Consider the following 25,051-nt stretch of genomic DNA (forward strand, 5'->3'; position numbering starts at 1 on the left):
CCCGACGCCCTCCCCTCGGGGGTGCTGTGCCCCCCAGTGCCGCGAGAGCCCCGCCCGGCCGCAAGCTTCCAGGTGCACGCGCGAGGCGCTGCTCCAGGGGCCTCTTGGAATTCTGGGAGATGCAGTCTTGTTTTCTAATGTGATCCAAAAACTACAAGTCCCGGGATTCAAAGGGAGCCCCGGAGCAGCGCTTCACGCTTGGACCTGGATAACGAGTGTTCCTCGCCCCATGGGGAGAGCCCAGGCCGGAGTGGCAGCTCCTTGCAGTGGGCGGCCGCCCGGAGCTTGTTTCTGGTGCCCGGGGCCCGGCAGGCCGCGAGCTGCCACCGGAAGTCGGGCTGTGGGGCGTGAGTGCCTGCGGCTTTGGGAGCCAGGGCGGAGATGAGCCCAATCCAAGATGGCCGCGGACACTTCCGGTAGTAATGGCGCCGCCCTGTCCTCTCTCTGTGTCCGCGAGGAAGGCGCCGGAAGCGGAAGTGCAGCCAGTGACAGTCCGGGGGCCCGCTCTGTAGTTGTGCTTTATTTTTGCAGGTTTATGTAGCGCAGCCGGGGGCATCGGAGCGCTGTACGGGAGGGCCGGTGATATCACAGGAGGACACTTCCGGCCCCCGCCCCGATGGCCGTGCAGGCCGCGCACCTGGACAGCGACGCCTTCCTGGTCTGCCTGAACCACGCGCTGAGCACCGAGAAGGAGGAGGTGATGGGGCTCTGCATCGGGCAGGTGAGGGGCCCGGGGGGGGGGGTGAGGGGGTTCATGGGGGGCCCTGGAGGGGGAGGGGGGCTCTGCATCGGGCAGGTGAGGGGCCCCGGGGACGGGGGGCTGCGGGGGGGGTGAGGGGGTTCATGGGGGGCCCTGGAGGGGTAGGGGGGCTCTGCATCGGGCAGGTGAGGGGCCTGGAGAAGGGGGGCTGCGGGGGGGGGTGAGGGGGTTCATGGGGGGCCCGGGAGGGGGGCTCTGCATCGGGCAGGTGAGGGGCCTGGAGAAGGGGGGCTGTGGGGGGGGGTGAGGGGGTTCATGGGGGGCCCGGGAGGGGGGAGGGGGGCTCTGCATCGGGCAGGTGAGGGGCCTGGAGAAGGGGGGCTGCGGGGGGGGGTGAGGGGGTTCATGGGGGGCCCTGGAGGGGGGCTCTGCATCGGGCAGGTGAGGGGCCCGGGGGGTGAGGGGGTACATGGGGGGCCCTAGAGGGGGGAGGGGGGCTCTGCATCGGGCAGGTGAGGGGCCCCAGAGAAGGGGGGTCGCGGGGAGGTCATGCATCGCAGAGCTGAGGCTGGGGGAGGGGAGGGGGGCTCTGTACAGGACAGGTACGGGGGGGCATTCATGGGGGCTCTGGAGGAGGAGGAGGGGGGGGCCTGCATCACAGAGGTGAGGGGGATTCAACGTAAACACTAACATAAGGGGGCTGATGGAGTCCGCGTGTCACAGGTGATGCGCCGGGCTCTGGGGGTGTGAGGGGGTCTGGGTGTATCCGCTGGAGCTGCAGAGTCCTCGCATGGAAGCTGCTTAAGAGTCTGAATAGCAGGCCCTGCGGCTCGGAGAGGTGGAGGCCTTTACATGGGACCCGGGCTCTGTCGACGAGAGCAGAAGGGAGAATGGGCTGTGGATCGCATCCAAGGCTCGCTGTCTGTTTTGCGGGTCCAAATCAAAATGTAATATTAAAACAGGTAGAACACATTGGACCAGTGAAGATTAAGGGGCTGGAAGATAAATTAGCAACAGTCTCAGGCAATCTAGAAAGCTGGGCAGGAAATGTTTTAGAGAAGTTTTTATAGTTTATGCAGCAGCTACCCGTGAAGGCCTGCCACAAGACGTATGGCAAGCATATGGCACAACCCCGCCCCCTTCTTTTACTGAATAGAGAGATCAACACCCTTATCCGCAAGCAATATAGGGAATACTCTCTGGAAAGAAATATTCATCTGTTCCTACTAAAAAGGAGTCACACTTAAAAAGACATGTAATCAACAGATATGGGATTAATGAAAGGGAAGCAACAATTAATAGATGTTTCTGGCCATTGCTCTAAAAGTAATCTTTTGTGCTTCCATGGTAAAAATAATTTTAAGTATGAAAAATTTTGCTAGTATTTGGGAACACAGAAACTAGAAAGGTAAACTTGTTTGAGCAAATTAATTTGTGGGAACCTCAGTGACAGGGTGCACATACAACACAATACAGGGAGTGCAGAATTATTAGGCAAGTTGTATTTTTGAGGATTAATTTTATAATTGAACAACAACCATGTTCTCAATGAACCCAAAAAACTCATTAATATCAAAGCTGAATATTTTTTGAAGTAGTTTTTAGTTTGTTTTTAGTTTTAGCTATGTTAGGGGGATATCTGTGTGGGCAGGTGACTATTACTGTGCATAATTATTAGGCAACTTAACAAAAAACAAATATATACCCATTTCAATTATTTATTATTACCAGTGAAACCAATATAACATCTCAACATTCACAAATATACATTTCTGACATTCAAAAACAAAAACAAATCAGTGACCAATATAGCCACCTTTCTTAGCAAGGACACTCAAAAGCCTGCCATCCATGGATTCTGTCAGTGTTTTGATCTGTTCACCATCAACATTGCGTGCAGCAGCAACCACAGCCTCCCAGACACTGTTCAGAGAGGTGTACTGTTTTCCCTCCTTGTAAATCTCACATTTGATGATGGACCACAGGTTCTCAATGGGGTTCAGATCAGGTGAACAAGGAGGCCATGTCATTAGATTTCCTTCTTTTATACCCTTTCTTGCCAGCCACGCTGTGGAGTACTTGGACGCGTGTGATGGAGCATTGTCCTGCATGAAAATCATGTTTTTCTTGAAGGATGCAGACTTCTTCCTGTACCACTGCTTGAAGAAGGTGTCTTCCAGGAACTGGCAGTAGGACTGGGAGTTGAGCTTGACTCCATCCTCAACCCGAAAAGGCCCCACAAGCTCATCTTTGATGATACCAGCCCAAACCAGTACTCCACCTTGCTGGCGTCTGAGTCGGACTGGAGCTCTCTGCCCTTTACCAATCCAGCCACGGGCCCATCCATCTGGCCCATCAAGACTCACTCTCATTTCATCAGTCCATAAAACCTTAGAAAAATCAGTCTTGAGATATTTCTTGGCCCAGTCTTGACGTTTCAGCTTGTGTGTCTTGTTCAGTGGTGGTCGTCTTTCAGCCTTTCTTACCTTGGCCATGTCTCTGAGTATTGCACACCTTGTGCTTTTGTGCACTCTAGTGATGTTGCAGCTCTGAAACATGGCCAAACTGGTGGCAAGTGGCATCGTGGCAGCTGCACCCTTGACTTTTCTCAGTTCATGGGCAGTTATTTTGCGCCTTGGTTTTTCCACACGCTTCTTGCGACCCTGTTGACTATTTTGAATGAAACGCTTGATTGTTCGATGATCACGCTTCAGAAGCTTTGCAATTTTAAGAGTGCTGCATCCCTCTGCAAGATATCTCACTATTTTTGACTTTTCTGAGCCTGTCAAGTCCTTCTTTTGACCCATTTTGCCAAAGGAAAGGAAGTTGCCTAATAATTATGCACACCTGATATAGGGTGTTGATGTCATTAGACCACACCCCTTCTCATTACAGAGATGCACATCACCTAATATGCTTAATTGGTAGTAGGCTTTCGAGCCTATACAGCTTGGAGTAAGACAACATGCATAAAGAGGATGATGTGGTCAAAATACTCATTTGCCTAATAATTCTGCACTCCCTGTATAAGGGAGGCAGAATCTCAAACTAATGGCTTAGATGCCCTTTATAGGGTGACAGGCAGCAAGAATTTTCAACATCTCTTAAAGATATATCGGGCAAATATACCACCCTCTTAACTTGACGGTTTGAAGCATGTAGGAGTTTCTAAATGTCAGTTTTTAGATAAGCTAGAGGACTGAGCCCTTAAACATTTTTCATCTGTTAACACTGCCTTCTCAGCAGCAATCTTAAGGCTAGAGATGGGTCTAAGAAGCACATTTGTGCAAAGACTGGCTAGGGTTGTATGCTGGGTGGTTAGTCTGGAGAACAGTGATGACGATTCTTTGAGGTCTCTGTCATAGAAAGAAATCGTGACTGGCAGTATTGCAGGCCTTTTCTGTCCCTACAAATGAACTGTTTTGTTGCAGAATCTTTAACTTTTTAAAATGTTTTATGAAATTGTATTAATTAAATTATTGAATTATTTTGTAAGAAATGGGGTATGTAAATTGTTTCTGAAGTTTTAAGTCATTTTTGATCTTTCTTTAGTATGTATTTTTTTTTTAATGTGGACCTCCATGGGAGTTCCATATCATAAATAAATTGAATTGAGGGCCGAAGCGAGACTGGGCTGTGGACAGGACACAAGGTTCTCTGTGTCTGAGACGCGACCTAAGAATGATGGCCCCTGAATTGCGCTAGGGCGTGTTGGCATAGTTAGAACCATACCATGATAAAAAAAAACACACCTAGAGATATCTTAATCATGAACAGAGCTTCTGCATCAGCAGCACCTTTGAATGTTCAAACATTTTGACTCTAATAGAGTTCTGCAGTGTTCAGAATCTGATATACTCGTGGCATAATCAAAGCCACGCTGGAAGCCAAATTCTGACTAAAAATGGCACGGGCATCATCATAATAGCTATTATCACAGTTAAACAAGAACTCTGCCTTAAGTTGTCACCTCATTACGTGGCTCTAGATGAGACAAGTGTTTTTTTTTTTTTTTCCAGACAAATAGATTTTTTTAAACCGTGTCCTTTGGACAAGTAGATACTTTGTAAAATTCCACACCGTGACTGTTCTGGTTTTAAATAGGAATTAGTCTTGTGTAACCCTGATGCGATTCATTCACACCCAGTAGTACAAAGTTACATGTAAGAAAATTGCAGCTCTCTATTTAGATGTTAATATCAATGTCCTTTCAGACATTAATAGACACAACTAATTCCAAGGAAGCCCATCACCACAATAGGGGTAATACAATGAGTTAGCAAGCTTTTTAAATGTCACAGTACGTACAATGACTTATGCTTTCTAGTTATACCGGACGGCAGTGTAAAGGTTAACTGTCTGCAGTTGTTTCACTTTGTTTTTCAACACTTAATTTAAGATGCAAATTCAATGAACGTAGAAAACCCACATCTGGGATGTTATTGATAATCATTCTTGCTACTGTGGCTATTTCATTTTATGGGAGGCAGCTTTGTTTTTGTTTAATTTTCAAAACTGCATAAGGAAGGAGAGGGTACTTTTATGTGGCACCATTTAGAGATGACAGCCGGTGTGTGGCATAGGCTTGCCCAGAGCTGCCGTCACTCACCCACCTATACAAAAAAAAATATATATATATATATTTATGGTGGGAGAGGTGGATGAGTAGACTCTATATCAGTTATCAAACTTATAAGTTAGAAATAGGGGTGACGTTGTGCAAACATCCACTTCTCATTGTGGGGATACCACCATGAGTTCCAGGGTGAATGTTTGGAATAAACATGGTCTTTTAAAACCTATGGAGTCCGTAACTGGGGTTAGAACCCATGTAAGCGCAACTTAAAACATACTTAATAATTGAGGTTTTGTGGATATCTCCCGACCTTCTAAAGAGTGTATCTTCGACACTTTGAGTGACAAGGTGGGGTTTAGAGCACTGGCCCAGTAAGGTTGGTTAGAACCAACACAGCTCAATTAACTTTGAGAGGATGCCCACGTTTTTTGCATATGTGGTTAGAATGGTTCATTGTGAGCCACCAGCTATGATGGAAAGACAACTCTGTAGGAGCATTGCTGGTTCTCCCTCACGGATTGTTTTATAAATCTCATAAGAATGTTTATATATTAACATATTGGGCATTACATTTGGAGCAGATCAGAGGTTATGTTGAGGATACAGTTATTTAATTTTATGCTGTCCTTTGTGAGCTGGTTGGAATGTTGTCCGTTAAAGCCTTAAAGCAAGACTGTAATTGTTTTGCTTTCAAAGTAAAATGATCACAAAAAAGGTGCAACTTTAAAATCAACGTTTTGCTAAACTATTGTGTAATTTTGGATTCCATTTCTGTGAGGCATCATTTAGTAAAACAAGTTTGTTAAATGCCTTTATTACCTAGAAAAACAAGCATTTGCAATACAGTGGGTCTCATGTTTGCTCGAGTTAGAGCTACTAGCGTTGCAAAATCTGAACTGGACTTTTCTTGCAACACAAACTGAAAATAAAAAGTAAAACTGTTGAAATAAGCAAGCCGATTCAAAGAGGCACGGCTGCCACAAGTGTGAGCGTGAAGGAGAGACACAAAAGGAAAAAGAAGTTCGCTTGCAGTCAGTTATTGGCAAAATTACAATTATCCATATTACAGGTCGATGGCCAAGGCGTTAACAAAACTACCACAAAGAGGGAAACACATAAAGCATTTACCAATGACAAAGGATTTTTGAAAGGCAAGCTCATGAACGAGTGATAAATGAGTCAGTTTTGTTACAGCCTTGACCATTCACCCTATTACATGGATAATTGCATGTTTGCTGATACGTTTGACTGCAAGCAAACTTCTTTTTCCTTTTGTCTTTCCCTTGCATTGACACTCATGGCGGCCGTGAAGCTTTGAATTGACTTGCTTATGTCAACTGTTTTACTTTTCATTTTCAGTTTATGTGGCAAGAAAAGTCCAGTTAGCAATTTACAACGCTAATAGCTCCAACTCGAGTAAACATGAGACCCATTGCATTGCAAATGTTTGTTTATGCTATTGCCTGTGTATGGAATAACTTTCCAGCCTTTTCTAGTGTGGAAAGACATTGTATAGAAGTAGGTGAATAGCTTTTAACATGGAAGTTTGTGGGTGTGTACAGACTCGCAGTACATTCCAACCCTGGAATGACCACTTATAGCTTACTTCCAGCCTGTGAGTATATTTGCAGGCAGGTGGCAAAATCAGAGCTTCGTTAATGTCAAAGTCTTGATATATTATTCCTGGCATATCCAGAGAAGCTTTTATCAGAGCTTAGATATAGCGAGAATGCTACCATATTTGCTCACGTAACGTGTATAGCACCAAAATGATAAGTAGATTTTGTTGGAGGACAACTAGGTGTCGACATCTTTCCTGTCACATGGGCTGAGATTTGTGTAGTATGAGGGGCAGTCATAAATCCTAATGTTTGACTTCTTTAGTGTGTAGCGTAGGCATCTTCACTATGAGGGATGGTGCCTTCTGTATTTGATGGTATGCATCATCCAAGGGGTAGAGGTGATGATACCAGTCGCATATGGGCTGTATACATCCTCCTCCCAGATAGGTAGTGACTTTTGTATGTGATGGGGGGGGTTAATGTATGTGGTGTTGACATCCCATGGACTTCAGTAGTTGGGGACATCAGTCTTTTGAGTAGTGAGAATTGCCCCTTGCAATCCCCACCCAAAAAATAACCTTTTCCGAAAAGTATTTAAAAATATTTATTACACTAAAAAGCTGCATGGTTCAAATGTGGACAGAGATGACTGGTAACATGTTGTTCTTTTCCCCCAGGTTGACACCTGTCGAATAGTCCATATCCATTCAGTCATTATCCTCAGGCGTTCAGATAAGAGGAAGGATCGGGTGGAAATCTCTCCAGAGCAGCTGTCCGCTGCATCCACTGAGGCAGAAATATCCTTTATATGACAGTCGTTCGGATTTAATAATCTGTGCCCAGGTTTCATCGCCACTTGTTAGTGCTGATCACATTGTTGTTCAAGTGGCCCCTCTTCTCCCTCACAAAGTTTTGGTCATTCCACAAGGAAGTTTAAGGAAACTATGCAGTGCTTTAGATGCACTATCACAAGATATAAACTTTGTCTTCCCATTTCTTTCATGGGCTTATGACTTTAAATGACATTAAACGATCTGTACTTTGTGGCTGCAGCAGCTCTGATTGTCCTGAGACACCCAAGAGATTAGTACTCAGCTAGTCAGTTGCTGTGCTATTTGTTACTGGACTGGTTGTGCCTGACTATGCATAACTTGTGCCTTAACTTATACGGATAGAAAATAAAACCTCAGCCATTCAGGAGCAGTTGAAGAAACAGTGCAGCTTAGACAGGCCAAATCTTACAGGTGTGAGAGTTGGGGTGAGGCACAAGAGCCGTATCTCTTTTGTCTCTTAATTATGATAAGGAATGTTTAACACAATGTACAGTCCACACTATAATTTAATCTCGGTTGTAATACGGTTACACAGCTCTGCCCAGGTGTCTAAAGAACAGTGAGTTAATGGCTGGTGACTAGTAACTAAATTATTACTGTCTGGTTATCCTTTCTCAGTTCCCAGTTATCTCTGTACTCTTCCCTCTGCCACGTCATTTTCATCGTCAGTTGGCATCTGTCAGTATTGTGCCAAAATCTGGTCTCCACCCAGCAGCCCGCAAACAAGGCATCTTACAGCCCTACCGTACCCCAGAAGCCTCTTGACATCAGCCCATTTATCTCCTTTATTTGCAGTCACACATTACCCACCTCGTTAAGCTGTGCCCTATTTCCACATCACACATATTCCAACCCATCTGCTGGTCCCTGTCCCCACCATGAAATCTGTACCGCCTGTTCCTGATCAAATCTCTTCCACCAGTTCCAACCAACAGTCTGTTACCACCCAAGAATAAGTCCTAACCAAACATGTTTCAGCCCATTAAACAACTCTGCATTGATCTACCACCCTATAGGCAAAGACTTAAGTTTATAGAGAACCTCTTTATCAGTCAGCTGGTGGAGCCTGTTATCTGCAGCAGGGAATCCTCCAAATGTGATGGAGGAAAACCCCAAGAGTTCCCCTTTGAAATTCAGTAATTCTGTGTTGCCGCAGTAGGTGCAGTATTTGGGTGCAGGGTAGTTTAGCATCGAGGGAAGCTTCTTACCCAGAAAGCGCTGGAAATGTCAGTGTCCCTAAAATCATAGTTTTTTCTTGCATTTCTGAGAGGGAAAGTTCCTTGTTCTGCAGGCAAAAGTCTCACAATTCTCCATATGAAAATGGTTACCCCACTTGTATGGGTGTCCCTATCGTACTGGACACAAGCCTGTGGAATCATTGACTTTATGAAGTCGATGCAGTCTGCAAATGGTCACGTTCACCTACACTGGGTCATTTGTATCGAGAGAAGTGTGACAATGCAGGATAGTAAGACGTTTTTTATTTGCTGTATGTTTTCAAGTTTTTCTGTCATAGAAAACTGTGAGCTGTGAAGTGACTACAGGCAGACCTACATGTGTGGATGGAGAGGTGTCTGTGAGTACTGTTGAATGTAGTTATTTGTGTGTCACTGCTACCTTGAATTTATGCCATGATAATAAAACTAGGCAAATCTCTCCTCATGGCTTTGTGTCTCTACAAGACCTGTTGAAATTGGGCTGGTGAACCTTTACTAATGCCTTGTCCTGGCAGCCTGGTTAGACTCAGGAGGACAGTGTGTCCACTGTTCCTGATAGGAGCACTGCAGCAGTGGGTTTCAGCTCATCACCGGCAATGCCGCTGCCCAAAATCCAGTCGACATTTACCAACAGCCAACTCTTTTTACTGTGTGGTAGTATGTTGGGGATTGTCTGGGACTTCTTGGCGACCCAGTTCTCAAAGCGTGCAAACATATTTACATTTTTTAAGTGAGGCTGAAATTCTAAGACAGATGCTTCTAAATTCCCCAGAAAGCATTTGAAATGAGATGTAGGGTGTTGTGTAGATTTTGGCAAACAGGGTACAGCATCCAAAGGTGGCAGATATCCTACTAGAGTGCTATTGACTGTAATGCACTTGTAATATCTGTCTCATTTTTGAAGGATTCATCCAAATTCTAAAGTAAGACCATAGCCAAATGAAGGACAATGCTAGCAATTAGGCCAAAAGTGTGGCCAATGTATATCTGTTTACCTAAATTACTAAAAGCCAATGGCGGAAATATAATTTGTGGAGAAAAACAGTTCTGGATTATGGCAGTTTTTTGTGTGGAAACTATTCCTAAGATTTTTCATCTATATACTATATAGTAGCATAGGCAGGTAAAGTAGCCCATGAGCGCTATTACTTTTCAGATCAAAAGTTTACTTAGTGTGCTGCACAGTGAAGCATTGGCCTGACCTAACTGTACACTGGGAACAGTAGTTTAGGGCCTCTCACCTCATTCCCTGCAGAGTAGACACTCTGGATTTCTAAGTGGTTAATTCTCTGTTGCAGCAATGCTGTCAGCAAAGTGTAGATCCTTCAGCATTCCAGTTTTCTCCACAGTAGATGAACCCGGAGGCCGCAGCTCCTACAGCAGTGAGACTAATGATAAGATAATGGCCCTCTCAAAATCAAGGTTGTGCATCAGCCTTCCAGTAGTAGTCTGAGGATAGACAACATATGCATTGTACTTTACCAAATTAACCAGGAGACTAGACATCTTCTTGTACCATGGGCAAGTTTTACAAGTTGGTTGAAGTAGCTGTTCAGTTTTATCAACTCCACCTTTGTACTTGTTATAATCATTTATACAGTTGGACTTATTTATGTCTGCCAACTGGCACCAAGATGTGACAGGAGAAGTTCTGTTATGAATTGTGAGGAGCACGTGTAACTCCGATATTTCAGAGACTTTTCACAGCCAGTAGTTCAGTGCAATGCAAAGCACATCACTGATCTTTTTTGGAGCTTCTTACAAATAAGCTCTTGAGGAAATCCTTAGCATTGTCTTCTCATTGTCCCACGTGCCACAGAGCCAACATTGTACAGCTAACTGTACATCGTATAGAAATGGTCTATGTATGGCTTATAACCGCTTTGAAGGAGAGATTGAGCCAGATCCCACAAAATCTTCTTGCTGGTCCCTAACGAAGGACAACCAGCAGGATTTATACTGGTGTCCTCTCCAGTGTAATGTCTTAGGCTATATGCGTTGCCAGTGGAACCCTTGCACAGCATAAACATCTTGATGCCTTACCGAGCTGTTGTACGTGGTTTGTACTGCCTGAACAGCAGGCACCCTTTGAAAAGGATCAATAAATCCTTGACCTTTATATTCTTCTCTGGAGTATAAATCACAGAAAACCTTTGCTGCACAATGTTCCCAAGAAACATGTCGTTCACAACAATTTTAAAGTAGTTAATGGCACACAATTTGCAAATATTACTCCAATGAAAGGATGGATTGCACCCTGAAATATATTATGGAGATGCCAGGCTGACCACCCTTGCAATTGTGTATACTCTGGATAGTGCTTTGATCCATGGCTCTCAGCGACCCAAGTTGTGCTTGTGAAGAGAAATCACAACTTCTTCCAGTGCTGCGTCGCCATGTTCTTCAGATTCTCTTGAAGAGCCCACATCTAATAGAACACCACCATTTCAAAAGAAACCAAAACACTTTTGTATTCTGATGATTGACCTTGTCCCTCCGATGCAGTCTAAGCAGCAAAAATAGCCTCCAAGCCCTCTTCCATTGTATGATGTAAGGACTGGCAGCAGTTACCCAACGGGAGGCCGCACCTATTTACTTAATGGTTTTTCCTCAAACACTAAGTCTGCCAGGATGCAGAGATTTCTTTGGAAATAGTTATTTTCTAAGAATAATACATGTGAAGTGAGTAGGAAATAAGTATGGAAAGCAGTGGGAGTGGGAGTGGTATGAAAGTTACAAAACAGCAAAAAGGGGGGAAGAGGCAGAACATCGCTGGTAACAGACAATGAATTTAAATAGAAAATCAAACCTCTGAAATGAAAGGCTGAGAAGGATCAACCTACGTGGTAAAAATACTTTGCCTTGCAACGTGCATTAATAAGGCAAACTGAAGTGCAGTTACAATAACATAAAAAAAGAAGCAAAGCAAAACTGTTCAAGGATTATTGTGACTGTGCAGCTAGGCACTTTTGGACACAAAGTGCTATGCGCTTTCAAAATGCGATCAAAGTTCATGGGCACTATGCACTTGACAGAGGAGTTGGCAGCCAGGAGCAGCAAGAAAATCCTGCTGTAGAAGTGGAGAAAAGTGTGTAACATGGTGTTTTTTGCATCCAATAATTGGTAGCTGCACTGCACAAATTGAATGTGATTCCTTATACCTAGGTGCCTAAACCTTAGTCACCTGCAAAATGTGCGTTTCATAATTTCTCAGTCTATGCTTTTGCAAGTTTATGGGTGAGTGACTTCACATTTTAAAGCAACTTTCAGCCTCAACCCACCAGCATCAAACACCTTCTGACCCCATTCAAGGACTTCCTCGTCCACCTCATCACGCACTGGAGGCCTCTATCCATCCTGGGCTAGAAGGAAATCAGCAGCATCCTCTCCCCCCATCCTCAACACCTCCATCGGGAGTGCCACCATCCCCAAAGCATGGAAACAAGCAGAGGTCGAGCCACTCCTAAAGAAACATTGTGCCAACACCCTGGGAACAAAAAAAAATACCACTCCACCTCTCTGCTTTCTTTCCCTGCCAAGGACCTGGAAAAAGCCATTAGCAATTAACTCTCCGAACACCTGGAAAAACACAACCTACTGGACTCCTCCTAATACTGTTCCCGTGCCAACCATAGCACTGAGACCGCCCTTATCACTGCATCAGGTGACATCAGGTCCCTCCTTGATCACGGAGAGAAAGCTCTAATCCTCTCAGACCGCTCTGTCGCGTTCAACACATTCTCCCTTTTCACCCTCACTGTCAGACCTAATCACATTGGGATCTGCGGCAACACCCTCAAATAGATCCACGCCTTCATCGTGGTCCACACTCAAGAGTGCCCACCTTAGAACCCAAAAGCAACATACGCTGCATCCCCCAGGGATCCTCTCTCAGTCCCACCCTCTTCGAAGTCTGTGACGCTGCTGGCCGAGATTGTTCGTTCCCATGGACTCACAATCATCTCTTATGCCAATGATACCCAACTATTACTGTCCCTTGCCGAAGACCACACCACCCCCAGAGACAACTTTAGCAAAGCCATGACCCACGTCGCAGACTGGATGAAATCCAACTGCTTGAAGCTGAACATGGAGAAGACGATTTTCAAATGGATCCCCATCAAAACTACAAAAAAGGTCACCCAAACCTTCATCACCAACAGACTTGACTATAGAAACGCACTCTACGTCTGACTCCCCACCCAGCTCCTCCACTGCCACCAGACATCCAGAACACAGCAGCAAAACTCATCCTAGACCTTCCTAGAAGAACTCACAACACCCCCCACCTCAGGGTCTACACTGGCTGCCTGTGCACAAGATGTGCAAATTCAAACTTCTCACCATCGCCTACAAGGCCCTCCACATCACCAGACCCAAGATAAACAACTGCAGACTTTCCTACCACCAGCCAACTGGGGAGCTCTGCTCGTCAACCCCTCTCCCTCGGCCAGATCCAGAGAATTTGATGCAGCTGCTGCAGAGGGCACTCCTTCTCCCACCTAGTGGCAAGAACTGGAATGAACCCCACCCCCTCTCCGCACACACCCTCCTTAACTTCAGAAGAATCTCAAGACCTGGACTTTCCTGAGCGGCCGGTTGGGTCTTTATCTGCCCTCTGAAGTGAACGGACATCAGTTACTGGGTCCATGCCCGTGAAAGCAGACACCAAAACTTGTGACTTGTTAAAATTGGACCATTGTTGTTTGTGTGGTGGGATTTTGTTAGGTGAACTTCTGGTTGGTTGAATTGTATTACTTTTAGAGGAATCCCTGATGTGTAGGATCTGGAAACATGCTAATTTGATTTTTTTTTTTGTTTGCCACCTCTGTTCCATTTTCGGAGACACTGATGGCAAATGCTGTATGGAGTACCATTGGCTGTAAGAGCCCAGCATGTAGATACTATGTAAATTTGGGGTTGTATCTCTGCCCCAAAAGTTGAGAACAGCGTCTGCCTTTCGTGGTGTATCCTATTTATAACTGTAACTTTTAAGTAATTTTGTTTGACGGTCTGGCATTCACAAGTCCGTACGTTTTGAATGTGCTGTACCTTTTCATTTTTCATTCTTTCTGATACCTGCAATCTCATAGCATAATCTTTGATTCCTTGACTTTGAGGGACAAATACTAAAACGGAGGTCCAGGTAGTATTAGTCAGCTTTTTCAGTATTAAACAACTCTGCTGGCAGAGGATACTGTGCAGAAATCACTACTTGTACGTGACCTCAAGGAAAGGCCTCCGTAGTCCACATGTGGTCAGGGGTAGTATTCCCTGCGGAAGGCTCCTTTGGTCCATCTCTTCAGGGGTAATGTTCCCTGGGAAAGGTCTCTGGTCCATATGTGGTCAGGGGTAGTACTCCCAGGGTCTTTGAAGGTAGCAGGCTAGTATGTGTTAGACTACATGGCCCTATCAACGGGATAATCAATATAATCATGTCTTTTTTTTTTTCAAGAAAATTGTACAATGTTTGGAAAATGACAGATTGTGTTTACAGTAGATTGGTTTTACCAATGTGAGTTCCTTTGTCTTGTTGAATACAATCAATGTGGATTATGAAAGCTTGGATTACGGTAAAATGTTCTCTAGAGTTATGCTCACACACACACACCAGGCAACTTCCCTTAGATGTGTGACATATGACAGTACAAGGAGTGGCAAACTAGAAAACAAAAGAGACAAATGGGGTACGTTTTTCAGATTGGCTGGAAGGAAGCCTTCACTGATGACCATATGCTGTACAGCATAATTGAAGCAAAGGTGGCTTGAAAGGCTTCTTTTGTCATGTTTCATCCTCGGTTGCAGTTCATGTTTGCTGTTAAAGAAGGGGGTGGAGTGGACCAACCTCGAGGATAGACCGTCCAGACACAGTCTTCAAAACACTGATGGCCTGCCTGCCCCGTGAAGCGAAACTTACTGTATCATGAGGCTGTAGTCTGCTAGTTGAGTGATGCGCAAGAGATATGCTGTCCTTGCAGTGGGGGCAGGAGAGTTTTCTGGGCAAGACTTATTAGCACACTACCATAAATGGTGTCAAATGTATGAATCTACCTGGTCCAGGAATCGTGATGCAGTGCATTGGAATGGAACAGCCTTTGATCTAGTTGGTGTGTAGAAATCTTAGTTCAGGGTGTAGTGGAGATACTGCTTATCATGTCTGATCTGGCACGCAATAATGTTTTTTTTTCAATAATCCTGCAAAAAATGCTAGGCTCACTGGAAAGTGTTGTAAAACCTTTACTGGCTCACAGATTAGCTGAAATGACGGGCCGTCCCATGAGGGTTGTGGGATGGTATCACTCCCATCCACACATCACTGTTTGGCCGTCCCATGTTGGTAAGTAAATGTAACAGTGTTGCTCCCATCTTCATGTCATCTCTGGGCGTCCCAGATAGGTAAGTCCCTAGATGAGCTGCATGGTTTTCACAGAACCTCAAGGCTATTGATATAGAAATAATTAATCAAAGTGGCTTTACGGTCACGCGACTACCTCAGCCTACCAGTAACCATCCAATGTATGCACTTTCAAGAAGTATCCAGAACTAGGACTGCACATTTTGCGTGAATAATTTACCCATTAGCTCTGTCCCCATCTCCCTGCCTCCCCATCACACTGTTCATAAGCCTCATCAGTGGCAGACATCTTTAGACCTCCACACTGCAAGTAACGAAACGGGAGTGAAAGGAACACGTGGGTGCGGCTGCGGCTGTAGTAAGGAACAGAACCTTCTTTCAGTGACATGTAGGTGCCTTCTTAACACTGAGACAGTCACTGGAATTACACTTATTGAATTTTCTGCCTAAATGTGGGTGCGTCACACTTCGCTGATCAGAAGTTACTAAAAGAAGAGGGGCACCCTTGGTAGAAGACCGTGGCAGACACTGGACAGTAGTCAACAGGTTACGTTTCAGTTGTTGGTAGATCTCTTCCGGTATTAAATAAATACTAATGAAGTGAACTCTGTTGCCGAGAGTGTATTAATGACCTCAGTTACTAGACTGAAGAAGCGCTTATGTCTCCATCATAAAAAAAAAAACTATTTAAATTTAATTATAGTAGTGGAAATTGATTTCTTTTTTGTCATGAAAATATATTGTCTTACTCAGGCAACTTTGTAATCAAACGAGAGACCCTGTTCTCAGAGCAACAGGTACTTCTGCATGTGGATAATAAGTAACCTCCAAACCTAATACCCATTGTAAAACATAACTTGGATATTCACAATAGAAGTTGGACACTTTTTTTTATTACAAGAGGTGCGTACAAGTAAGCTTAGTTTCAGGTGAGCGCAGCTACAATGGTATGTTCTGTAGAAAACACACCAACATGTGCACACTTCTTGCAACCCGCACTGATTTCCTCTTAGAGTTAGACAAGACAGTGTTAATGGACAAGTTACCTGTCTTTCGTAACCATCTTCCTGGTGGTGAATATTCTATCTAACTGCAGATTCCTTGCCTTATGAACATTCCCCAGGTATCAAACTCAAAAGCAGTACTGCTGCGTGCCAGTAGGTGGCACAGTGTGGCTCTGCTCCAGCAGTGACAAACCTAAGAGCACCATCTACTTGACCTGATGCTAGTTCCTTTAATACGGTTGTCTGTACCCTCATATACAGAACCCACCAGCAAATTGGTGTAACCAGTGTACAGATCTCTATATTGTAACCTTTTTAGAGAAAAGAGTCCATACCGCAGAACGGGGAGATGGGAGGATGGTGAGGAATATGCGGTTAGAGCATCCTCTAAAAGATTGTTGCCCAAGGTCAGTATCTTGTTCTTCTAGTGGATTCTTCTAACTGCAGATTCCTCACATTGTAAATAGATATCAAAGCAGTACCTCCCCGGCTGGTGGGTTTGTCGGATGGCTCAGATCAAAAAGTCACGCAGGCTCTAACATGCAAAATTCCCATCCTGATGGACCTGAGTGGAAAGGCAATAGTGCTTCATGAAGGTGTGCACTAATGCCAAGGAAGCAGGCTAACAGATATCATGGGGAGACCGTGAGCGTGCCAACACAGAAGAAGCAGCTTTGGCTCAAATGGAATGAGCCTGTAGACATTCAGGTTGCTGCTTCTTAGCCAGCATGTAGCAGAGTTTAATGAAAGGACTACCCACTGTGAGATGTTTTTTTCTGCACCGTCTTCTCATTCCTAGCCCTCATGAAGACCACAAAGAGCTGATCGCCCCCACAGTGGTCTCTGGTGCGAATAGTGTAGATACTTAGTGTTCCTTTGGGATCCAGACAATTGAGTTTCTCCTCCTCTGTTGAGGGGTGAGGTGGGGCAAAGCATGCCAGAAGGCTGATAGCATGTCCAACATGAAAAGCTGGCATTATAGGAGCACAGCTCAAATCCTTAACATACATTTGGCAAAAGGCTAGTATACGATGACTGGGCCAAAAGTGCTTGAAACTCGTATACATGATGAGCTGACAAGTTTCTGCCAGATACTAGAGTCCTCTAATCTTCAGCTCTCCGAGACGGTCTTCCCAATCCAGCAGCAATGAATCCATCATCACCATCAGCTCTGGGTAGGGCAAGGAGAGGGATCTGCTGCTGATCCATTCGTGATTGAGCAGCCACCTCTGTAGATCTGTTGCAGTCTCTTCCAGAAACCTGGATGGCATCTGATAGTTTCCTCTGGAGCTGCCCCAACTTAAAATCCCACCTCAGAGCCTGGAGTTGCTATCTGACGTTTGTCCAGCGGCTGTAGGAGCCAGCACTCCCAATAACCCTAGTCTCATCCTCACTGATATCCAGGACAACACCTGAAACATCAGGATCATAGCCCAAATGTCCTGGATGCGCCGCTTCCGGGGGGAAAGCATACAGTTGAAATGCATTCAGTTGGCTCTGCTGAGTAGGAGCATCTGCGAAGGAGCAAGGTGTCTCTTTGGCACATTGATAATGAACCTTAGCAATGTTAGAAGGTTTGTTGTCCTGTGGAGATAGTTTACAACTGCCTGGTACAATCCTGCCTTCAACCGCCAGTCATCAAAGCTGAGTAAAACTAGAACCCCAGACTCTGTAGGTGTGCTGCAAACACCGCCATCACCTTTGTGAACACCCGTGGGGCACTGGTAATCCAGAAGGGAGCACGGCAAACTGAAAATGGTCCTAACCCACTATGAACTGTAGATAGCTAGCTTGGGGCTGGGGGACTTGGATATGGAAATATAGAAATAAGCGTCTGCATGTCCAGTGCTACCATCCAGTATCCAGGGCAAATGGAACCTCAGCTAGCGTAACCATCTTGAATTTGTTGTTCCACAGGAAGGCACTACAAGAACCAAGAGCTAAAATAAACAGGCCTCCATCCTTCGGCACAGGGAAGCTGCATGAATAGCACCTAGTTAGGCTTCTCGTAGCATGGTCCAATGCCTTTTGGCTCCTATTGCAAAAAGGGCGTGCGCTTTCTTCTGAAAAATGGACATGTGGTTGTCCGCTAGCCACTCTGATGGGGTGAATGGTGCAACAGGTTAGGAAGAAATGGAAGAGCATAGACCTGTTGGACAATTTGGAGGGCCTATCTATCAGCAGTGATGTCTTGCCACCTCTGGAAGAAGTGGCTTATTCTGTCTCCTTTACGGAGGCTGCATGTCGCAAAGGTCACACTAAAGCGTTTTTCGAAGTTGTTTGTTGGCGGTGCAGGGGTTATGTGTTGCCCCTGATGTTGTAGTGCAGCTGTCTTCAAAGCACACTAGGGCCCGATCCACCTTCTTACCAAAGAGACTAGAGCCACCAATGGTGTGTCCATTAAAGGTATCTGGACATCCAGGGAGAAGCCTGTAGACCTCATCAAGCATGGCACCAAAGCACCACCCTTGTGCGATTGCCCACCCTAGGTAATCGGCTGTGTCCAGGTCGATTGGATTAACATTTTTGCGGCATACCTGCCGACCTGAATGGTTTGAGCTGAAGTTGCCTGTGAGGAAATAGGGTCTATTTTATGGTGTGGTTGTGCATCCTCGCCGTGTAATAAACCTACCAAACCCTTTAGGACCCTGGTTTCGTCTGTCAACCCCTCAGCTCAGCCCTGGGTAGCTGTGGCACTGAGCAGCAAAGCTTACACGGAGGAACAAGTTCTAAGCTTTTAAACAACACCAAAACGATTGAAGGAGAAATCGACATGGCACTTTGGAAATACAACATCAGTTTAAAAACAGACTATATTTTTATAAGATTTTAGACACTAGAATGAAAAAGCTCCACCGGGGGGTTCCCGTGATATAGATTTTACAAGCAATAATACATCAATGCAATTTCAGTCAACCACAATCGAGCCTTGGCAAAGTCAACAAATCTCATACACCCACGTTTTCCTTGAAAACATTTTTAAATGTCAATGCGGTCAGTTACAAGTACTTGGGGTGACTAACACCAGCAGGTTGCTAGTCAGGGGGACTAGCAAGATCCTTAGAAACACTTACCTCCAGAGGAGAAGCAGTCTTCCAGCAGTTCCAGGCACTTTATCCATGTTGCAATGGTTTCCTAGGGAGTGATCCTGATTCAAGGGATGAAGGACACTGAAGATACTCTAAGGATACTGTGACAGTCGACGTGGGTCTTCCTATGGGGGTTCCTTGGTCCACAAAGATGGTGAGGGGGTCCTGGTTGTAGGGTCGACGTCCCATGAAGTGCTCTCCGGTCTGGCCGAAGTCCAGTTGCTCTTTGACTACAAGTCACCTGGTGTCGTGGTCTCAAGACAAACCTTCCTGGGTCAGTAACTCACATTCTAAAGAGCCCAGCAACTCTCAGACAGCACTCCTTTGCTTGGAGAAATCGGGTGCAATTCTGTGTGTCAGGTCTTGGTCCTTGGTACTGCACAGTGGTATGGGAGTTGCATGAAAACTTTGGGCCATCAGCTTGCCCCAGCAGACTTCTTCAGCTGTTGTGTCCCCGTGCTCTGAACAGGAGACCAGTTGGCTGGCCCATGGAGTTCCATTGGCTGGACTGTGCTCCAGAGACAGCTTACTCTTGAGCAGGACCCTGCAGGTACAGTCCCTCTCTTCACTAGCCACCAGGTGCAGTCTTCGAAAGTGCAGTCTCTTTGCTTGTCCTTGGGTGCAGCAGGGCTGTCTTTCTTCAGAAGGCTGTCCTTCAGTACTTCTTCCAATTCTGTTGAGATCTGAGGTCTGGGTGGTGCCAGGGGTGCCCCTCTTATGCTCGGAAAATGCCCTCTAGGCAATATGCGGTTGGTAGAGAATGGCCTACCAGGTTTCCTCCCACCTGATGACCACTATCTGTGTAAAGTGGCATCTGGCTGTTCCAGGATGCACCATTCTGCCCACTCCCAAGATGGCGATACCCCTCTCGCGGTGTTCAGACCTCCCTAGCCCACCCCTAGGGAGTGGTTACCTCGGGGCTAAATGCCCCTGGGGAAACCGATTTGGTAACTGGTTTCCCCTCTCTGCTCCCCGTGCCAGCATGTCTGCCTAAACAATGGGGCAGCCCTCCTTCCCGGTGTCACACATCTGCCCTTCAAAGGCAGCTTCTTCTTTTAAGCCTGTCTTTTGGGGCTAACACCTAAGTGACTTCATGCAGGGAGAGGTGACACCTCCTTCGTCTGCAGTCCTTCATTGTTTTCCTTCCTTAGACACTGGCACGTCTCTCCGGGAGGGCAAAAAGCTGTGGAACAGGCTCCATGTGTCCGGGAAGGCACAAGGATGTTAAAGGCAACAAAGTGGCGGCTTTGTAAAAGCCGCACACTGCAACAAGTTACATTAGTTTCATCTCGAGATAAAAGTCGGGCTTAATGTAATGAGTTGTTCAATACCTTGGAGTGGCCACTTTGGTTGCGCTTTCAGGAGCTGGCACAGCAGAGGGGCCAGTGTGTAACCCTGTACTCGCCAAATGGGCGACCAAGTCTTTCCACAGTAAAAATTGTTTGTGTGTTTATTTTCAGGGCGTGTAAACTACATGTCCTGCCCATGTCATATGTTGCACCCTGCCTTAGGACTCAGTAGGCCTTGTAGGAGGCTGGCTTAGTTTATGGTGCCCACCTATGGTGTGGGCCCTGTAGGAGGCTGGCTCAGTTTATGGTTTACACCTATGGTGTGGCACCCGATACTGAGTCCAGCCAACCCTTAGTGATTGTGTCCAGATAGCAGGAGTTCTCCAGGGGCAGCTTTGGTGAGCAGCTAAAGCTTATCTAGGAGGAGTGTAAGGCACTTGCAATACCACAATAGTCAGTCAGTAACTGTACACAAGAAAGAACCACAACAGGTGTTGCAAAAATAAAGGTTTCTTTAATACAACACTATAGACTATACTAATATTGGTGTATCTCCAGTTTGAGATAGCTACACACAAAATATATACTTAGAAACAATCAGAAATAGCATAGGAATACATGGGGTCGTGGGGGAGACCAAATCATATACTAAGAGTGGTTAAGAATGGAGATGCCCAACCAAGGTAAGTGTGTTAGGACCCCAGGGGCTGGGGTAGTAAGAAAATACCAGAGGTAACTGTTATCTCACAGGCGCAGAGTTATCGGGTTGTGTGTCCCATAGGCAAACACAGGACCATTGCAGTTTAATTTTTATGGATTCAGGACCCTTCCCAGTGGACCTGAAGGAAACAAAAGGCTCAAAGAAGGTTGGAGAGTGATCCCACCCGTAGATATCCAGAAGACCGGAGTACCCACACCCGGGAGCCCAGGTGCATAGGGGTGATGTGGCATCAGAAACCCTTGTTGGAGTCAATGGAAGCCTAGGTTGTCCAGCTTCTTTCACGAGCCATGGACGAGGTCGGGGGAAACCAAAGGTGAATTCCAGATGAGAGGAACCTGAATAAGGAGGGGACAGTGTCCAGACCCCTCAGAAATGTCCAAGCGGTGCAGGTAGGCAATGCCCACCCTCTTGGCGGTGAAGTTCCTGCAGGATGGTCAAGGAGAATTCCAGCTGCGGAGTCCAGGGGGATGTAGGAGAGCCTAGCAGTCACCCACGAGCTGTCCCACGTCGATTCCCGGAGTGCAGGATGGTCAGTGACCAGCAGGGCCACCAAAAAGCCCTGGCAAATGCAAATAGTAGGTGCAAGGTAAGTTGTCTGTTTTTGGTGACCAATAAGGCCCTAGTGACTCGGATCTTGGCAAGGAGTCAGGTCAGTCCTTCAGCAGGAAGGAAAGACAGCTGAAGTTGATGGATCCCCCCCCCACAAGCGACACACTGGCAGCTGGCAGAGGGAGTCGCAGAGAGGCCTCAATAGCACAACAAAACGGGAGTCCCACGTCGCAGGGGGTGCAGAGTGGAAGCAGATTTTGGAGTTGCAGAGTGCTGGAGGTTGGGGCTTTTTGCAGCCTGAAGATCTCCTTGGAGGAAGAGCAAACGGGCCTTGGCAAGCGCAACAGTCACAGTGCACGGGCTTCCTTCCAGTGGCTGCAGCAGGGTCCCACAGTCTCCCAAGTGGATCAGAAGATAAGAGGGACCTGAAGAGGACCACAGAACCACCACCTGTGTTGAGAGCCTTTTGATGTCCATGGGACAGCAGGATCCACCAGCTAGTTGTCGTCTTGAGGTGCCTGCAGATGCAGGGGAGTGACTTCTTCACTCCAAGGGAGATTCATTATTGCTTCTAGAATGCAAACCCCAGGAGGGTGCACAGCCATGGAAAAAAAAACAGCAGCTTCAGTCAAAAAACTTGGGAGTGACCATACTAAAAGAAGCATTTCCTTACAATGCCCATCGGTCGTCTCTGATCAAGGGTAAGATCTGAAACACCATGTCCTATAGTGCATGCATGTAGTGACCAAGGAGGTAGCTAGCATTTGATGAACATAGGGAAGGGTGGCGAAAGGAATCCTGCACTTGCCAAAGGTTTCTGTAATTTTGGTTTGCAGTCAAGATGTTGCAGGGAAGGCGTTTAGACTTTGATGGTGAATAACCAAACTTATGGCATTGGTTGTTGAGTGAGAAAGTCAGGGGTGCCGAAGCTGGACCGTCGCGGCAGGCGACTTGTGTATTGACCAGTGGGACAGAACATTATTTTGCCCGATTGCACATATGAGGGCCTCACTAAAGGGCAGGAGAGGTTCGGTAGGTGCCTGGCAGGGCTGAAGGATTGCCAATGAGTTCTGCTCCAGTGGGTTCGGAGCACGGCCTAAGCTTTGGTCGAGAGAAGTTCAGCTCTCAGTCGAAGGCTACTAAAAGTTGTGGATGATCCTCCAGTGTCTGTTGAAGGCACCGCTGCAAGTTGTGCCTCTGGGACTGAAAGCAGCACTGAAGCCAGTGTATAACCTGAGGCAGGTTTGAGAGACGCAGATGGTGCCCAGGTTGAACCCCCTGGCCGAAGCCTGCCTGGCGGTCCCTGCTGATCATGGGGGACCCAGTCCTGCAAGATGGAGCAAAAAGTGTGCCACAAATGTACAGCATGGCCTCCCTATAGACTTCATATTCCTGCAGTGCCGCGGATGCACCCTGAAAATCGAGGTGCATCGGACCAAACTCTGAATTGGCTCCTCAGAAGTTAAGGGGTGAAACTGGGTGCCACGTTCACTTCCTCTTTCCTTCTTTGGAGATTGAGAATAGCAAGAAGGGTACGATCACGCTGAATTTCTTGTGTTTTCAGCGTGAATTGTGTTAGATTCTTGCCAAACTTCTTGTGTTTCTTTGACTTATCTGAAGACTCCAAATGTGATGAAGACCTGCCACAGGAACAACTTCAGGAGAGGAACAGGAGGTTCATTTTGACTTTGACCAGTCATAGCCCAGAGCCTTGCAGTGTTTTGTGATATAGAGCTTCACTTCACAGTTCCGTATGGCCCTGTGGTGGAGCTTGGTGCAGTGGTCTGAGTCCAAGGAGTATTGCTCCAAGCCAAGGCACCAGAGGAATACCTGGTGGGGATCTGCCATACACATCTGTTTGCCACAGTCCCTAAAAGGTGTGAAGCCTGTTGTTTTAGGTGGGGAAATTTTCCTTACACACAGGTACATTTTTGTAAAAAGTAGAAAAATCTTGTTGTAGACTAAAGGATCAGAATTTCCTCATCTGAAGGTATGTAAACAGAGGAACCAATGTCGGCGTATCTGGGTGGTGCTCTTATGCACCTTTGTTCGTCCCTTCCAAAGTGGAACTGTGACACCGAGCTGCATGGTATCACATACCGGCTGTAGGAAGTTGGCTCTGTATGTGCTATTTCAAAGTAAGGAATAGCATGCACAGAATCCAAGGGTTCCCCTTAGAGGTAAAATAATGGTAAAAATAGATAATACTAATGCTCTATTTTGTGGTAGTGTGGTCGAGCAGTAGGCTTATCCAAGGAGTAGTGTTAAGCATTTGTTGTACATACACAGACAATAAATGAGGTACACACACTCAGACAAATCCAGCCAATAGTTTTTGTTATAGAAAAATATCTTTTCTTAGTTTATTTTAAGAACCACAGGTTCAAATTTAACATGTAATATCTTGTTTGAAAGGTATTGCAGGTAAGTACATTAGGAACTTTGAATCATTTCAATTGCATGTATACTTTTCAAGTTATTGACAAATAGCTACTTTAAAAGTGGACACTTAGTGCAATTTTCACAGTTCCTGGGGGAGGTAAGTTTTTGTTAGTTTTACCAGGTAAGTAAGACACTTACAGGGTTCAGTTCTTGGTCCAAGGTAGCCCACCGTTGGGGGTTCAGAGCAACCCCAAAGTCACCACACCAGCAGCTCAGGGCCAGTCAGGTGCAGAGTTCAAAGTGGTGCCCAAAACGCATAGGCTAGAATGGAGAGAAGGGGGTGCCCCGGTTCCGGTCTGCTTGCAGGTAAGTACCCGCGTCTTCGGAGGGCAGACCAGGGGGGTTTTGTAGGGCACCGGGGGGGACACAAGCCCACACAGAAATTTCACCCTCAGCAGCGCGGGGGCGGCCGGGTGCAGTGTAGAAACAAGCGTCGGGTTTTCAATGTTAGTCTATGAGAGATCAACGGATCTCTTCAGCGCTGCAGGCAGGCAAGGGGGGGCTTCCTCGGGGAAACCTCCACTTGGGCAAGGGAGAGGGACTCCTGGGGGTCACTTCTGCAGTGAAAGTCCGGTCCTTCAGGTCCTGGGGGCTGCGGGTGCAGGGTCTTTTCCAGGCGTCGGGACTTAGGTTTCAGAGAGTCGCGGTGAGGGGAAGCCTCGGGATTCCCTCTGCAGGCGGCGCTGTGGGGGCTCAGGGGGGACAGGTTTTGGT

At 46.3% G+C, this 25,051-nt stretch overlaps 1 protein-coding gene across 2 annotated transcripts in view; it reads left to right on the top strand.

Moving 5' to 3' along the window:
- Positions 1 to 443: 443 nt before the first annotated feature.
- The window catches only part of BRCC3 (BRCA1/BRCA2-containing complex subunit 3), a 53,783-nt gene continuing 29,175 nt past the window's right edge, over positions 444 to 25,051 (top strand). The window contains exons 1-3 of one of the 2 annotated variants that reach the window (XM_069212156.1): positions 444 to 721; positions 7,516 to 7,635; positions 15,138 to 15,225. In XM_069212156.1, the coding sequence (XP_069068257.1) occupies positions 617 to 721; positions 7,516 to 7,635; positions 15,138 to 15,225 (313 nt within the window). In that variant the 5' untranslated portion in view covers positions 444 to 616. The remainder of the gene's footprint in view (positions 722 to 7,515; positions 7,636 to 15,137; positions 15,226 to 25,051) is intronic. The other variant, XM_069212157.1, reaches the window with a different exon arrangement.

Source organism: Pleurodeles waltl, chromosome 10 (genome assembly GCF_031143425.1).
Source record: "Pleurodeles waltl isolate 20211129_DDA chromosome 10, aPleWal1.hap1.20221129, whole genome shotgun sequence".
Classification (NCBI taxonomy): domain Eukaryota; kingdom Metazoa; phylum Chordata; class Amphibia; order Caudata; family Salamandridae; genus Pleurodeles; species Pleurodeles waltl.